The 17134-nt window shown below is 39.0% G+C and overlaps 1 protein-coding gene across 1 annotated transcript; it reads left to right on the forward strand.

Moving 5' to 3' along the window:
* Positions 1-14651: 14651 nt before the first annotated feature.
* On the forward strand, positions 14652-15215 carry LOC149005234 (uncharacterized). The gene has a single exon (XM_089135819.1). The coding sequence runs from the start codon at positions 14652-14654 to the stop codon at positions 15213-15215; it is 564 nt and encodes a 187-aa protein (XP_088991945.1).
* The last annotated feature ends 1919 nt before the right edge of the window (positions 15216-17134 follow it).

Consider the following 17134-nt stretch of genomic DNA (forward strand, 5'->3'; position numbering starts at 1 on the left):
TAAGTGGCATATCTCCTTGAGATCGACCCGTTAGCTATACGATACCGTGCGCTTGCGGTTACTTTTAAAATTTCGGGGGGGGGGGGACGGGCATTCCTTGTTGGGGGGGGGTGGCCTGTTAATTCTTTTCCCCCGCGCGGCCCCCTCCTCTTGGGGGTTGCTAAAAAAAAAAAAACAAGCTGGTGGGGGGGGGGGGCTTTATCTTCACAGCATCCAGCTTTAAGTGTAGGAAAGCTTCGTAAGAATAATGTCTACAGAAGATCCCGTATCTATCAAGACTCTATGAATATCTTTGTTTGCCACTTCGATGATGACCACTATTGCATCATCATGCAGTTCTTGAATTCCACTCATCTCCTCCTCCATAAAAATTATTTCCTTCATCTTCTTGATTCTCTTGGGAACAATATGAGATTCGAAAAAATTGACAAACCTGGCACGAGCTCTGGATTTTGAGACTGAATTTAGGTCCAAGGTTCCTAGTATGATCATAACTGGGGATTGCTTTTGTTGCACTCTTTGGTTTTCCTGACCTCTAAGGTTTTCAACTGGAGAGTTAGACTGAAAATTTCTTCTTGCCTGGTCCTCTCTTTCTGGTCCTCGGTTGTTCCATCTTTTTGGCAAATCAGCAACATCCCTCTGCTTTCCTCCGTTTCTCCTTTGAACATACCGATCCAGTCGTCCCTAACTGATCAGTCATTCAATTTTGTTTTTTAGGACTCTGCAGTCATCTGTTTGGATTTCGCTCCTCCGCCTTTGCTATCGTTGGTGTTGGCCACTTCAAAAATCTTTGATGTTGGATCTGCATCAAAATCTTTGACCTTTTGGAATTTAGAGGAGTATAATTCTCTGAAAACGATCTTGGAATGTCTCTTATGACCTGACGATCATTCCTTGGATAATTTCTGTTATTCCTTCGATCACTTTGATCAGATCGTAGAGTTCCGCTTTCCTTTCTTATACTGCCATCACCATCAATCTCCTTCCTGGCCTGTAGGATGTCCTTCATATTAGCATACTTATTGCATTGCGACATCAGCTCTGACGTCAATGTTCGCCGACTTATTCATGATAAAAAACTGCAGCAAATGGTCATCTGTTAATCCCTTGAACATAGCATCATAGGCCACTGCTTCGTTCAGATTTTTTATTTGAATTGATTCTTGATTAAATCTCTTCATATAGCTTCGACTGATTCCCCTGGCTTCTGGCGAATTGCTGCCAGATTATCTAGTGTCTTACTGCTCTTCATACTGCTTTGGAATCTCGACAAGAAAATCTTTGTTAAGTCTCTGAAATTTCCAATTGAGTTTGGTTGTAAACTGAAGAACCAGGTTGTTGCTAGACCTTTGAGTGACAAAGGAAAGGATCGGCACTTCATAACGTTAGAATTCCCTGCTAGCATCATAACAGGAACTGAGCTAGATGTTCTAATGGATCTGCACTTCTATCATACATCTTGAATACCGGAAGCTTAAGGTTATGCCGCAATGGTGCTGACATGATGTCTCTAGAAAATGGATTTCGATCCATCGTTTCTTCCACGTTCTCTCCATTATCCTTGTTCGTCAACCGTTGAATTTGATCATTCACGATGCGAAACCTTTTACTGATCTCAAATCCATAAACTTCAGATCGATTGTCTTCCAACTTTTCTTTTTCTTTTCGATCTCTTCTACTCCCAGGGGCTTTACTTTTCCTACTCTAGCTCGGTTGATCACTCTTAGTTGACATCTGATCTTCTATTTCCAGAGAAATGTAATTCGGATCTACACTTTCTCCCTCTCCTTCTCTGAGACTTGATCTCCTTTGGCCTTGTCTCAACCCTTGTGTCCGAGGATTTTGGTCAAGGGCCGCTTCAACTCGAGAAAGAGTACGAGATTTACCAATCGGGAAAACTAGAACTCTCCTTTCCTCTGGAATTCCAACTTGCTTTATGAATGACCTCATCAGATTTTGCGTTTCAAGAATTTGATGTTGCATACTTTCAAACTCAGTAGCTATCTGATTCGGATCCAGTTCTAGTTGAGAAGTAATAAGTGTATCTGCGAACTGTTTTTCTTGTCTGTTGTGAATTCCGATCAAATGAGGTGAATGATCCTCTATTACTTTCTATTTCTGCCGAGTCTACATTGCTGGAACTTGCAACGCCGGCACTGTTTCTTTCATCTTTCTTTTTGGATTTATCCTTCTTGGCTGTCTTTGACTAGCCTCTGCTACCATGTTCACCGGAATCATCTCTCCCTGCTCAGGCGATTAAACCATGGCTTCTGTTCTGAATCTTTCTTAGAAATCCTTGTTCCCACAGATGGCGCCAAATGTTGGTGCAGATTTCGCCGTGATCCTTAGACTGTGAATCCAACACTGAACATATTAGATCTGGATCGATTTGAACCAAACTCTCGCTTCCTATAAAACAGAAGATTAGTTGAAAACGGAGCCGATCAGTTGGATCGGCGTTCCGTCTCTGACGATCTTGTCAGTTGATGAGCTGAAGTGAATTCTTCAGAGCTGTGAGAGCTTCTAAAGAGCTTTATTGGAAGAAGCGGGAAAGAACAAGAGTTTCTGTTGATTTTAATGTCTCACCTCTTGAGCGTGTATGTCACCTCTATTTATAGATTTCCTGCCTGATATTCTTTTGATTATGATCGTTTGATTATAATATGGATTGGATGGCATGATTAGACCTTCACTTAATTCCTGGGTGGACCCATAGATGACTTCGTTTCGTCAGCCTAAACCGATTGAACCAGCTTTAAACCTAAGCGAACCGGCCTAAACCTGAGTTAGGATATTTTATGCACAACAATATGTAATAGTCCCCATTCTTAATATAAAACTATTAATTTCCATAAAAAAAACAACAACAACAACAATAATAAATATTATAATATAATATACTATAATAGTGAATGGTGATAGTGTAAATCAAAGTATTTACAACATCAGATATTGGTTAATTATTTTCAAGTATTGGTTCACTAGTGTTTGCATTGGTTTGGGTAGCTTTTAGGATTCTTAAGTATTGGGTTGGAGTGAGGATGTGGTCCAACTAAAAAGAACCAAATTTATTATTGTCAAAATCTTATCACCGCTACTGCAAGATAACCATCAAACCCGTTGAAGGTTGACTCAATCAATGGTTAGGGTCATTGTCGCCATGGTGATGGGTTAGGGTTGCATAGGTGAGAGAGATCGACTATAGAGTTTAAGGGATGAGGTTGTAGCATGGTTTCTAGAATAAATGTTCAAATTTCTAATAGATAGAGATAACAAGGACACCTTTTTCTCCAAGAAAAGCAAGAGAGGAGAACCACAAGAAGGTGTCCCTGGCTATGAGGCATTGGAGTGACAATGTAGTTAGGTTGTGTGGCCTTTGTCACCCAATGCGTCAGAGCCAAACCAAATGCAACAATCAACCAAATGTTGCCAGTGTTTTTCAATCTTTCATTTTCTTAATTTTGGAAATTGAAGATCTTTCTTCACCCATCTCTTGTAAATGAGATTTTAAAGAGGAAAAAGGAAAAGAAGAAAGGTGAATAATGTGGGGGTATATTAGTAATTTATATATGGTCCAAAATGAATTTAGTAAATTTCACATTTTAAGGTTAATAAATCAAATATGATGTGAAATGGTGGGACGCGGAGGGGGAGTTGTAACGTTTTGGTTTTGACCAGATTGTGGTCAGATCCTCTATCCCCAACTCACCATGCCCCCCACTTACTTGTCACGAGTAGACCTTGCACAATATCAACACCATATTCATGTGAATGTGAAGCCATATAGGCACGATCAGGTTGGGGGGCAAGAAATCTCAATCCGTGGTGTTTCCGTAAAAATGGAAGCTCTCATGTAAGAAACTCAATTTTTCTTCCCTTCTTAATTACTTTCTAATATTAATGTAATGTAAAAACAAATCAAAATATCAGGTTCGTCCCTTATCAATAATCTATTTTTAAAAAAATTAAAAATACCAAGTGAAAATGAAAGGAACCAATCAAGTGAAAAGATATCAACTTGCCGACCAAGTAATTATTGCCATAATCTTACTTAGTTTCATTAATAGGAAAATTTTTTTTTCTTTTATGAAGGGTTAACACGATTTACATTGGATCTAATTGACATTTTGATTTATTGTGGGATGATGTCTTAATTAAAAATAACTATTGGAGTAGCAATGCTATTTTTTTAAAAAGAAACTTCTCCGAAGCATCACCCACAATTGATTGTCACGTTTAATATAATTGATGAAATATTTAAATGTAAAAATTTTCAACTCACCAACCACCTAATGTGTGTCAACATCATCATACGTTTTCCCCAACTTGCATGTTAAAGATAATTTTGAAAATTAAAATAATTAAAATAATATTTTAATGAAAGATACTGACGGATTGGACTAACGTGTCAGTCCAATTTTAGGATGTTTATTTTATTTATTTAATTATTTTTTTGAAAGATATCATGTTTATGAAACATATTTTGAAAAAATTCTTGTCAAATATAAAAATGAATGTTAATACAAGGCATTAAGGGTGTCAGAGCAATTCTTTCTAAGTAATATATTAAAATGGCCTATTAATATTTTGGTTTATATTGTGAAATGATACGAATATTAAGAGCAGTTCTTAGAATAGCAATGTTAAATTTTTTATTTTTTTATCGCTGAAAAGGGTTGAACCTACGACCTCTAACCCTCCATAGCCATCTTAGAAGCATTAACAACAAGTGATTGTTTGTGACGTTTAATGTCATTTAGTGTAATATTTAAGTGTGAACATTATTCAATTCATTGCCCATGTGCCTCAATCATCGCCTGTTTCATTTTCTTGCATGTGAAAGGGGCAAAGATTCCTCCATCACTTTGGAAATCTAATAATGGGATGTAATGATGTACAGTTCAAACTAAATAATAAATTAGAGGTTCAGTGCTCTAGTTTCGAGCTTTATTTGAAAAGAAAACTCCTAGATTTTGAGCCTAGATATCAAAGCCAAATCCCAAATTAATGGATTATATTAAGATTAAATTTTTGTGACCAAGATCCTCTTATACAGTTTTGATTTATTTTATTTATCTTACCCTAATTTTGAAGAAAGTTATTAGGTATCAGCAATTTGGTATTTTATAATTATTTAATTAAATATGTAACTAATTGAAGAAAAGAAATTAAAAATGCATAAAGACATGTTGATCATAAAAATAAAAGTGTAGCCTTTGTTGGATCTTTTATGCCTTGATTTTTTTAGACACCATAGAAAAGACAAATATGAAACGTCACTATTTTGGATTAAGATAATAACCTGATTTAAAATAATAATAATAATAATAATAAATAAATAAAAGAAAAAAAGAAAAGAAGAAGAAGTTGACATTCATATTTTTTTAATTAAAATAACTTGATCAAACCTCTCAATTAAAAAATATATATATATAAAAAAAGGGGGTCAAACTACATGAATCCATTACCTAAAAAAACATGATTTGAGGTTATCAATCCAAATATTGTGCGATGACACAATACAAAGAAAAGAAAAAAATATTAAAATAAATCTTTTTTATTTTTTGAAAAACAAATGTAAATTTCTAATTTAGGTGCATCTCATTAATTAGAAGATAGAGATTTCTTTAGGTATCAAGTGGTATGATGGTTTTATTTTATTTTATTTTTTAACATAGATTCTACCACTTTCTTTCTTTTAATATTACTAATTCTTGTGGAAAAAAAGAGTAACTAATCTTTTAATGTATTTTTTTAACATTTGTAACACTTTGTATAAGGATATTTTTTATTATTATTTTAGTAGGAATTTGTATAAATATTCCGTAGTTCAAATACTTGAATACTTATTTACTTAATGTAATAAGATTCACAGATTCTTATTGTTCACTCAGTAAATTGTGGTCCTTTCAAAGTGTGAATGTTGGGTATGATGATTATATTTATCACCAAATCAGTCTTTATATCAACCTAATTGTCGTGTCTAAAATTGACTATTTGAATGAATAGGAATTTACCCTAAAAATTGAGCCTACACCTATTCAACAAGTCAAATGGTGAGAGCAAGCTGACCATGTGGATCAAATAGCCAACTTTAATGATCAAGTTAGTACATGAAAGCAACATCTTCCACCCAACAGACGGGGTACTTTAAGCCCTTGACAAAGTAGTTGTAAAGCCAGATAAGAAGATGAACTTACATGAATTGAGTGGGAAGAATCCAATTACCCTTGGAGAATATAGGCCTATGATTTATGTAGTATAATTCTTCTGTCTGATTGGTTCTTTCCTTAGCAGATGAGTCATCCATGTTTGCTTGATCCTGAAATTCTTGATTATGTGCATCATGATTCTCAGCTTTTTCCCTTTCCAATTATGGCATTAGTATGTTCGAGTTTTGGCCTTTTGTATCTGACGATAATGGTTCGTTCCTAATCTCACATCAACATTTTTCGGGGATGTGGGATTGAGCTCCCTTGTGGACTTGGTTTAGCAGATTATGTGAAACCCAGCCCAAACCTAGTCCGGGCCACCCTATTTGTTTTGGGTGAAGAAAGACTTGTTTGATATTAAACCTTGATGTTTGACCTTGTTTTCAGTGTTACTATTTTTGAAAACCTTAAGAAGTCATGTCAGACCTTTCCCTTAGGGTAGATCCTTGTCTCGAAGTGAAGGAAGAGGTCTCTATGTGCCCTCTTTGTAGAAGACATGGTATTTGACCCGAAACCCTTGGATTTGGTTGATGGTGCTCCATACTTGGATGCATTGTTAGTGTTAGTTAAGAATCTGCAGCCTAAAGAAGATGAACTTAGTTGGTGGACCTAATGAACTCCCGTGCTCAATCTGAAGGTATTTCTAGACTTCTTACTTGTAAGACAAAACCCCACTCAATTTGACCCTGTATAGTCCTCCGAAGTTGCTGTTCTTGTTTGGTCGACTGACCAGTCAACCAGTCAGTTAAGCAAAGGATTATAAGCCCCAAAAAATCTGGTTTTTTGGTCATTTTGGGTTCTATTTGAAGGGGATTTCGTGGCTTAAGCCCTATTCTATTGCTGGGACTCTCTTGGGATGTGGGAAGGCTCCTCTTAGGCTCCTCCTTGGTTTGGGTGATGATCTTCTACAAGGATCATTGTTCCTCTTCTCTAATTTCATCTTCAATGTATGCTTTCTCTCATTCTCTCTCTAATCTACTTCTACCTCACATTATTCTTGTTGTTGGGACTATAAAGAAGGTGCTGCAACCTTGCAACCACCTATTCTATTGTCTCTTTTGATTTGCCTAAACCTCATTTGCATTCTATCAATCCTATGTTCCCTATACATGATCCCTAACCTTGCATTCTTATGATTTTCTTCATAACATCATGATTTCATCTCCTAAACTGATTTGCTATAGTATGCTAGGTTTGATTTCTTGTTAGTAATTGATTCTAATCTATTGTTCATCATTCCCTTAATTGATTCTACGAATTCCCTTGCATTTGCAATCAATTTCATTGAAAATTATGATTCTAGCATATAGAAATTAGGGTTTCAAATTGGGGATTTTCAATTGGGCCATTGGATCATGCTAATATTTGTTGTATAGCGTTCTTATACTGCTATAATCAATCCATCAAAGTTTCAGATCGATCCGAGCCCCGGAAGATCGGTTTCTGGCCAAATCTCCATTGCTGCCCGTTACTGTTCCTTTTGGTCGACTAGTCAATTGACCAGTCAGTCGACCAAAGGAAAACAGCAACTCTGTCTTTGCTCGATTTGCTCCGTTTGATCTGCGATTTGATTGTTTCATTCTCTAATGTTGCATATATGTTGTCTAGGGTTCAAGTACTAAGTTGGGGACTATTTTAAGTGATCTTTGGGATTTGTTTCGACTCGATTAAGCTAAGGACGGTTATGACCATAATTACATGGATTATGTGAATTATGCCTCTATGTTTGAAATTCGATAGATTCACCTTAATTGTTGTATTTCTAACATCATAGGACTGCTGTATGTACTTTAAGACAGTAGTAACATGTTTATATATATATTCATTGATTATTGTGACTATTCGTTCTTGTTAATTACATATATGATTGATCACGTTATGTTATATATCCTTCTATATGAAGAACTATCATTGGTGTATGATATGATGGAATTGAGAATGTGGTTGCATAGGTATGATTTGGGATTGGGGAATGTCCTAGTGACATTTTTGTCTTTGGACATCGGAGGGAATAGTATGGGATGTTCTCCGAAGATGCCCATCGATGCTTTCCCGAATTATTGGATGACATACATAGGACTTGTTTAGATGTATGACTAGGATGTCCCTGTCGTATCAGACTCGAATCGGAAGGGCATTGAGACCGAACAACCTGTGGTAGTATTATGGATTTGTGGGGCGCTCAAGACTGGTAACCATCCCGTGAGAGGACATAGATCGCATTGCGGATACCCGAAATGGGCCATTCATTGGTAGGGTTGCAAATAGCTATACTTGGGCTCACGGGTGCTCGAAGATCGGTGAGTCATATTCGTGAGAGGATGTGAGAGCTTCCTATCTAATATTTGTGGATGACCAATAGGGTTGATGAGTCCGGTAAGTAATATCCGTGACTTGAGTGTGAAGGATACCGGAAAGGATCGCCCGGGGCGAGGAATGGATGTATCTGGATCTGACATGATATGACTAAGTAGATGACTTGCACTGGGCTAGGCTTTACCGTGACATGCGCCAATACTTATACCACTGGTGATGTGAGAGAGCAGTGACTTAAACCCCAGCCATGGATTGTCCGAGAGGGATGCAGGACTCAAGTACCACCGGAGAACCCAAGATACCTTAAATGGTTGAGGGAAGAGTGGCTTGAGACCTACTCAAAGAAGTATGGTGCTATGACTTAAAAGCATGTCTACTTATAGAAACTAGCATACATAGAGTTAGTTTCATACTTGCATCATTTGTCTCTTATCATCTTGCATCATGTTATGTTTTGTATCATGTATCTGTGTTATTATGGAATAACTGCCTTGCTGAGTTCTTTTGGACTCACTCCTTTTTGCAATATCTTTTGTTAGACTTATCTGCAGGTACTACTACTGTTGACTATGATGGTCAACACTATGAAGACCAAATTGATGACTCATACACTACTGATCATGGTGACTACGTTGGTGAAGACTATCAGGACGAGACTGATATTCGTAATTGAGGATTCATAATTGTCTAGTTTCATATGACTATGTTATTGAGGAAACATTGTATAAGTTAGAAGAAACTGTAACTTAGATGTTTACCTTTTTCTTTCCTTTTTTTTGAGAACCGGTTATAACCTTTACTTTTATTCTATCTACCTTCCGCTGTTGTTGTAGAATGGGTTCCCCGTTCTTTTCACAATTTGACTATTTATTTTATTGGTATCATTTCCGCACTCTGATGTTCTTTGTGATCCTTCTGAGATCTTTTTTCGACTTTCTTTATTAAATTATTTGAATACAAAGATTTGTTCTTGCTTTTGATTATATTATAATGCTAAGTGGATATGATCGTTCCTAAACTTGATCTTTTGGGCTGTGGATCACTCCACCGGGTAATCCAGATAGGGTACCCCCTGGGTGGATGTGACAGATTAGGCCACCAATTTGGGACCGTACAAATATTTGTACAACGTGAGTCCCTTAATCCATTGGGTCCCCACATCGTGGTGGGGCCAATGAAGTGCTCCAATGCATGAGTGTCATGAAGTGCAGTTGTTGTCAGGAATTTCTAATCAAAGAACATTGGTTCTAATTCGGTTTTAACATAAAATTCCAAATTATCCCAAACAAAGGATATATGCAATGTTATTATTTATTTATTGGTTGGGGGGGGGGTTGAAAAATGTGCAAGGCTCGTTGTTGCAGATTTGGTGTTCATGGATGGAATTTTGAGGGAGGAAATAAATTGCGTGTGGGTGTTTTAGGGTAAAGAAGGGTTTTGATGGGGTCTTGGGGATGGGGAACTTGCTTGCAAGCATTTTTGAATATCTAGGACATTCCTCTCCTATTCTCAGTAATATGGAGTCTTTTCGGATGTTTCTAGACTCTTTTCTTGCAACTTCAAATGATCTTAGCTCTCTGTTGTTCCAATATTGTGGGAGGTGGAAGCTAAATTTTTAGTAATGTCCGATTAGATATTTCCTCAGCTATTTTCTATTGCTTTCTATCAAGAACCATAGATATATAAGCCATTGGTGGATGACCATGTCTTCCCTTATCCTTAGCTTATAGTTTTTCCTGATTTTCTTTATGTCTGCTATTTTTGTTTGGAAGATTTTGTTGGTTCAAGCTTAGTCATTTCTATTCAAAAATTTCTTAATCTTGCTCTGCTCTATTTTTTATGTACTTTGTCCTTCTTTCTTCAACAACTGTTGTACTTTATGGGTGCTTTTTTCTGAACCTTTGCTTCATCTTTTTAATTCCTTGTGGTGATTTGTGGTCTGCTCCCTTTAGTGGAATTTTTGGGGTTAGGCTTTGTTTATCTCTTTGGCATCCTTTCCTTTGTGGCTATCTCTTCTTTCTTTTCTATTTTGCCTTTTTTTTTTTTGGGGTAAACCTCTGTGGCTATCTCAAGAGTTGGTTTTTGTCAAAAATATTTTTGTTGCAATGAGGAAGGAAATTAAAAATTTGGTGTTCTCCTTTGGGCCCTTTGAAGCAATTGGACTTGATGGCTTCAATACCTATTTCTACCAATTTTTCCAGGGCTTGATTTTAGCAGATATTTCCCAATCTGTAAATTCTTTTTTTTAATAATCAAACTCTCCTTCAAGGATCAACCATACTCTTTTGTGTTTTATCCCAGAAAAGAATAATGCTCTTCAAGTCTAAGATTTTAGACCCATTATCTTATGCAATAAGAGCTACAAAATTTTGGTAAAACCTTTAGCCTGAAGATTGAAACCCTTGCTACCAAAATTCATCTCACTTTGCCAAGGTGCCTTTGTGGCAGACTACCAAACTCATTACATCTTCCTAGCCATTGAAATCTTCCATTTCATGAATAAAACTAAGCCAAAGTGTGATATGTGGCCCTAAAATTGGATATGTCAAAAGCTCACGACAAGGTTGAGTGGGTTGTTATCTTAAGGAGTTTTCAAAGCCTTGGGTTTGATAAATGATGGTGCAATTAATCTTGTGAATTATCCTTAATATCTACAATATCATTCTCAATCAAACTTAAGAGAAGCCCCGATTTTAACTATTCTGCTTTGAGGAGACTTTGACAAGGCTGTCCTCTAAGTCCCTATCTCTATTTGCTAGTTATGGAAGTGTTTTCTTGATTTATAAAGGAATATAGAGACTTAAACATGTTCAAAGGAAATAAAATTTGCTTAGAAGCCCTGAAAATCTCTCATCTCTTTTATGCATGACACTTTCCTCTTTTGTCGAGTAGAGAAAGGAAATATCCTAACCATAAAATCTACTGTAGATTTGTTCTTTGATGTAACAGCGCAATAGATCAATTTAGAAAAAAGTGGAGCATTTTTAAGCAGAAATGTATCCCCAACACAAAGGGCTGCATTGCTATTCATGTTGAGTGTGCTAGAAATGAAGAAGGATGCAATATACCCAGGAACACAACTTTTCTTGGAAAGAGCAAAATCTAAGAGCAAAATCAAAGGGCCAAAGATTCTAGCTAGGAAATCCATTTGAGGCCAAGCAGGTTACCTTATTTTCATAGGACCAGTGCTGCAAACCGAAAAGCATGAGAGGCCTAGGTTTCAAGAAAGTGAAGGATTATAACATAACTCTTCTACTAATACAAGGATGGAGTCTTCTCAATCAACATAACTCTCTATGGGTTCAAATCCTTAACGCAAAATATTTCCCAAAGATCACTCACTATCTTCGACCCAGAAGGTTAGGAAAAAGTATGGATCATTGAAATAGAACAGTCCGAAGCATTATACCTCTACTTGAGAGGATGGTCACCCAAAGCATTGGAAATGGAAGAAATATTCCTTTTGGTTCGACCCCTGGGTGAAACTCCTGAGCAACCACAAGGTAGTTTTTCTGGATATCGATCAATGGGCTAGACATGCCACAGTAGTGGATGTGATGATTGGTTACTTCTCATAGGGATATAGGGAGTTTTCCTTAATCAATCATCCCCCTTTAATTACAATGTCTCTCACAATTTGTTGATTCTTGAAAATCCTTACTTTCATCAAGTGGGGAAGTTTTTGGAAAACTTGGGGGAAAGGCCTTACTCAAAATGAGATTCCAACCCCACTGCAATAGGCACTCAAGATGGTGGTGTTTTTTTTAGAAACTAAATCTGCATCCAAATTTTAAACCTTCTTTTGGCGTCTTTTAAATGCAAGCTTACTAGTTAATGCCCTCCTTTCAAAATGGACAACAGTTCAACCTATGTGTAGCTTTTGTGGAAATCGGGAAGAAACCATATGGCATATTTTTATGGAATGTGAATAGACCAGAAGACTTTGGGCAGTAGGACCACTTGTGGATAAGGATTGAATTCATCTCTCAGGCTTCAATAATAAAGCTATGCACAGCCATGCATAGGGACCAATCCCTCAATAAGGCTAGCAATAGTAGAATACTCACAATAATGATAATAACCTGCTACTTTATTTGGCATGCAAGGAATACAAAACTTTTTGATACAGGTTGTTTATACCTGAATGAACTCGGACCCGACTGGGGCTAAGCTAGCCTCCCAGTCGGGACCTTAGCTGACCTACCTAATTGAAGGCTCCACTTATGCTGAACATATATGGCAACATTGCCTTGAATAGAAGGTCAACTACGAAGATGATTAGACGGGGTAACTGATGCGGGAGACTGGTCAAGACAGATTTGGCGGTCACCGTCCGGAAAGCCTGCCTACATCCAAAAAGGTAACCTACACACTGTTTAAACAAGGACTCACCCCTTTGGTAAGCAAGGAATCCATTCTTAACATAATCTTGTGTAACTCTTGCACGAGATCTTAATCTAGTCACTGTTTGACTTAGCCATCGGAGGCGGTTGCCCGGCAAACTAGCCAGCCCGCGTCTAACCTTTCTTGCAAGACTCATCGTCTCTGTATACGGAGGAGCACTCAAATATAGGAATGGCTGAGTCGGGACCAGGATCTTCACTAAGATACATCAGTTTGGCGCCGTCTGTGGGAACGACAAAAACAATTTTAAGTCATGGCTAGACGAGGGGGTAATAAGGAATGAACCTGGAAGGATACTGCAGTAGGTGACCTGAACCCGAAAGGTCAAACCCTTCAGAACAACGGGCCTGATCACTAAACTTGGGTAGAGGAAAATCCTCCCGAGGGGAAACACATACACCAAGGTCCTCATGGAGAAGGCACATTGACCAGGCCCCAAAGACCTGCCATTGCTATTGATATAAACAAAATCCGGAGGGGAATGCTCGAGATGCAGGGGGTGTTGTGAGGATTGGTCCATCAGGTTGGAGTCCAACAGGGACGGGCCCTAAACACCCAAACGAGAAGGTTACATAGAGCTGCCTGGGCAGCCAGGGGACCTCGACCGCAAGGTAGAAATTTAAGGGGAGGCCGAACTACTGACGGTCGTCGAAATACTCAGTTGGATTGTTAGCCTGATCAATGATTTCAGAACTATGAAGAGTCAGTTCCTTCGACCAGATCTCAGAGCCAGCTTGGATTGGAGACCTTCCCCAAAGGAGTTATAGGACCAGGAATGATCAATAGGCAGAAAGCCAACTTCAGGGAGCCCGATCCAGAGCTTCAGAGTCACTCAAATGCAGTCCAGACGAGCAAGCACCGTAGAGTCGGGAATGGATCGAGACAAAATCGACTCCGAAGGAGGGTGTCTGAAGTACAATGAAGATTGGAGGATCGAGATCATGATGAAGATTTTGAAATAGTGGATCAAGGGCCATTTTCATAAGAAATCACGAACATGCCTCTTCCTCAGAATTTCATCATGCCAACCTTCACCTCGTTTGAAGGTAAAACAAACCCGAAGGAGCATATTAACTACTTCAATTAGTAATGACTGTGATTGATTGGGAGGACGAGTTGCTCTGTCGAACTTTCCCGGCTTCCATAAAAGGAACAACCATAAAATGGTTCAGCAGCCTACGACCAGGCTTAATACACAACTTCAGGGAACTTGCCTCCAAATTTATAGCTCGATTCAGGAGTGCAATCGTGAGCAAGAAAACATCTGACAACTTATTCGCTATCAAACAAGGCTGGAAAGAGTCAATCCGGGATTTTTTTAAAACATTTCGATGAGGTTGCCATCGAGATCGAGGATTAGACGACCAGGTGGCATACAACGTGTTGTGGAGTGGCATCACACATCAAAGGCATTTGGAGGTCTTGCTAATAGATGAGCCCAAAACTTATGGGACCTTACTCTGCAAGTCCCAGAAACAAGCCAGTGTGTACAAAGTGATCAATACCTGGGTTAAGGCTGATCGGGAACACCGACCAGAAAATGAAAGAAGTCATCTCGGAGATCAGGAAAAAGGATCAAAAGGCAACTGGAAACAAGACCACGGAAGGGAAAGTTACACCCCACTCAACACTAAGCCATCAGAGATTTTAATGCAAATTAGGGATAAGAAATCTCTAAAGTGTCCTGAGAAAATACATTCCCGTCCTGAAGATAGGGACATGAGTAAGTATTGTCGTTTCCAAAAAAATTACGGCCACAACATTGACAACTGCTGTAGTCTCAAATCTAAAATTGAAAAAGTGATTCAAGACGGCAAGCTTGGTCAATATAAAAGAGCCAGATCCTCCAGCCCAGGAGAAGCCACAAAGAAAGCTGACAAAGGAAAGGAAAAGGCAGAAAGGGAGGAGTCTCCCGTATACGTAATAATGGGTGGCCCAACCGTGGAATCAATCAAAAAGGCAAAACAGAAGGCTCGATTCATGGGAGCAGTACACCTGCCCAAAAAGAGAAGAAATCCTGCCTGTCTTGAACCTATTACATTCATAGATGACGACCTGAACGGGATAGTGGCGCCTCATGATGATGCCATCATCATCAAGGTAAAGATAGCTAATCGGGAGGTTCATCGAGTCTTGGTAGACATGGGGTCCTTGGTTGATTTGCTATCGTATGAAGCTTTCAGAAGGCTAAAATTACCCAATGAATTGCTGACCCCCTATGCAACACCACTTTACGGCTTTGCGGGGATCTTCGGCAATTGCAGAAGGAACAATCCACCTTGACCTAAAGATCAGGACCTCTCCCCGAGACACAATTGTCCGGGTAAATTTTATGGTAGTAAAGGACCTATCCGCATATAACATGATACTTGATCGATCAACATTAACACACTGGCGGTAGTCGTGCCACCCAGACACCTAAAACTCAAGTTTCTAACCAACGTTGGAGTAGCGAATGCAGGTTCAACCAATCAACATCTGACAATGCTATGTGCACTACCTAAAGCAAAAGTGAAGGTCCGAAAGCTCGGGAAGTGTTCTGATGATTGAGGTTTGAGATGACCGGGACGAGGAGAACATGCAAAGGGCAAAGTTGATTGAGAAGCTGGAAAGAATCCAACTAACCCAGATCATCCCGAGTGTGGAACATTTATAGGTTCTGAACAACCCGAGGATTTCAAAAGAGAGCTGACCGAGTTCCTACGTGACAATTCAGATATCTTTGCCTGGTTGGCAAATGATATGCCCGAGATTGACAAGAGGGTAGTCGAGCATAAACTCTTGATTCAAAAGGATGCAATCCCGGTAATCCAAAGAAGAAGAAATTTCTCAGTAGAGTAACACGAAGCAATCAGAGTTGAAATAAAGAAACTCGTGAAATCAGGTTTCATGCAACCAATTGAGTGCCTGACCTGGCTAGCAAATGTGGTAATGGTCAAAAAAGCGAACAAGAAATGGAGGATGTGCACTGACTACACACACCTAAACAAGGCCTGTCCAAAGGATTGTTATCCTCTTCCCAGCATCAACTTACTCATTGACGCAACAGCTGGGCATGAAGTTCTTAGCTTCATAGACACCTACTTGGGATACAATCAAATCCTCATGAGTCGGGAGGACGAAAAGCATACCTCATTCATGGCTAATCGGGAAAGTTATTTTTATTGGGTAATGCCATTCGGTTTAAAGAGTGCGGCGCAACCTACGCAGACGGACAGCAACCAAATCTTCAAAGAGTAGATTGGGAGAAACATGGAGGTGTATGTTGATGACATGCTCGTGAAAAGTCTGGTACGGGCTCAACATTTGGCAAACTTGGAGAAAACATTTGATGTGTTGAGGACCTACCGGATGTGTTTGAACCCAGAGAAGTGTGCATTTAGAGTTTCCTCCGGGAAGTTTCTCGGATTCATGGTTTCTCAAAGGGGGATCGAGGCAAACCTTGAGAAAATCCACACCTTGATTGACATGCAACCCCCCAGAACCATAAAGGAAATCCAATGCTTAACCGGGAGGGTGGTAGCGCTAAATCAGTTCATTTCCCGCGTGGGAGAAAAATGCACTTCTTTCTTCAAAGCATTGAAGGCCACACCGAACTCGGGAGAAATCATGTGGATAGAAGAGTGCCAACAAGTGTTCGAAAAGCTCAAAAAGTCACCCGGGAAAACCCCTGTCTTAGCACGGCCTATTACCGAGGAGAATCTAACAATCTATCTACCTGTCTCACCGATTGTGGTAAGTGTTGTGCTGGTAAAAGGAGAAACCACACAAAATCCGGTTTACTACACATGCTATGTGCTCGTTGATGTAGAAACAAGGTATCCGTATATAGATAAACAAGCTATGGCCTTATTGGTAGCCTCACGCAAGTTAAGGTCCTACTTCCAGGCGCACCCCATCACCGTCTCTACTAACTTCCTGCTCAAGAAAATCTTGAATAGACCAGACGTAGCCTGGAGAATGGTTGGGTGGGCGGTTGAGCTTAGTGAATATCAAATTGAGTTTAAACCAAGAACAGCTATCAAAGCCCAGGTCTTGGCTGACTTCATTTCTGAAAACAGTATTCCACAGGTTGAAAGTTCAGATTCAACACTACATAATTAGGCTGAGGACCTATGGATATTGCATGTAGATGGCTCGAGCAGCAGCTCAGGTTCGGGAGCAGGACTGACCCTTAAAAGCCTGGGAGACTTTACAGTTAA

The sequence above is a fragment of the Hakea prostrata genome, chromosome 9, assembly GCF_041222555.1.
Source record: "Hakea prostrata isolate BN-2017 chromosome 9, UWA_Hpros_2, whole genome shotgun sequence".
Taxonomy (NCBI): domain Eukaryota; kingdom Viridiplantae; phylum Streptophyta; class Magnoliopsida; order Proteales; family Proteaceae; genus Hakea; species Hakea prostrata.

Coding starts and splice junctions, on each gene's coding strand:
- LOC149005234 (XM_089135819.1), top strand. CDS start 14,652: ATGAGTAAGTATTGTCGTTTCCAAAAAAATTACGGCCACAACATTGAC.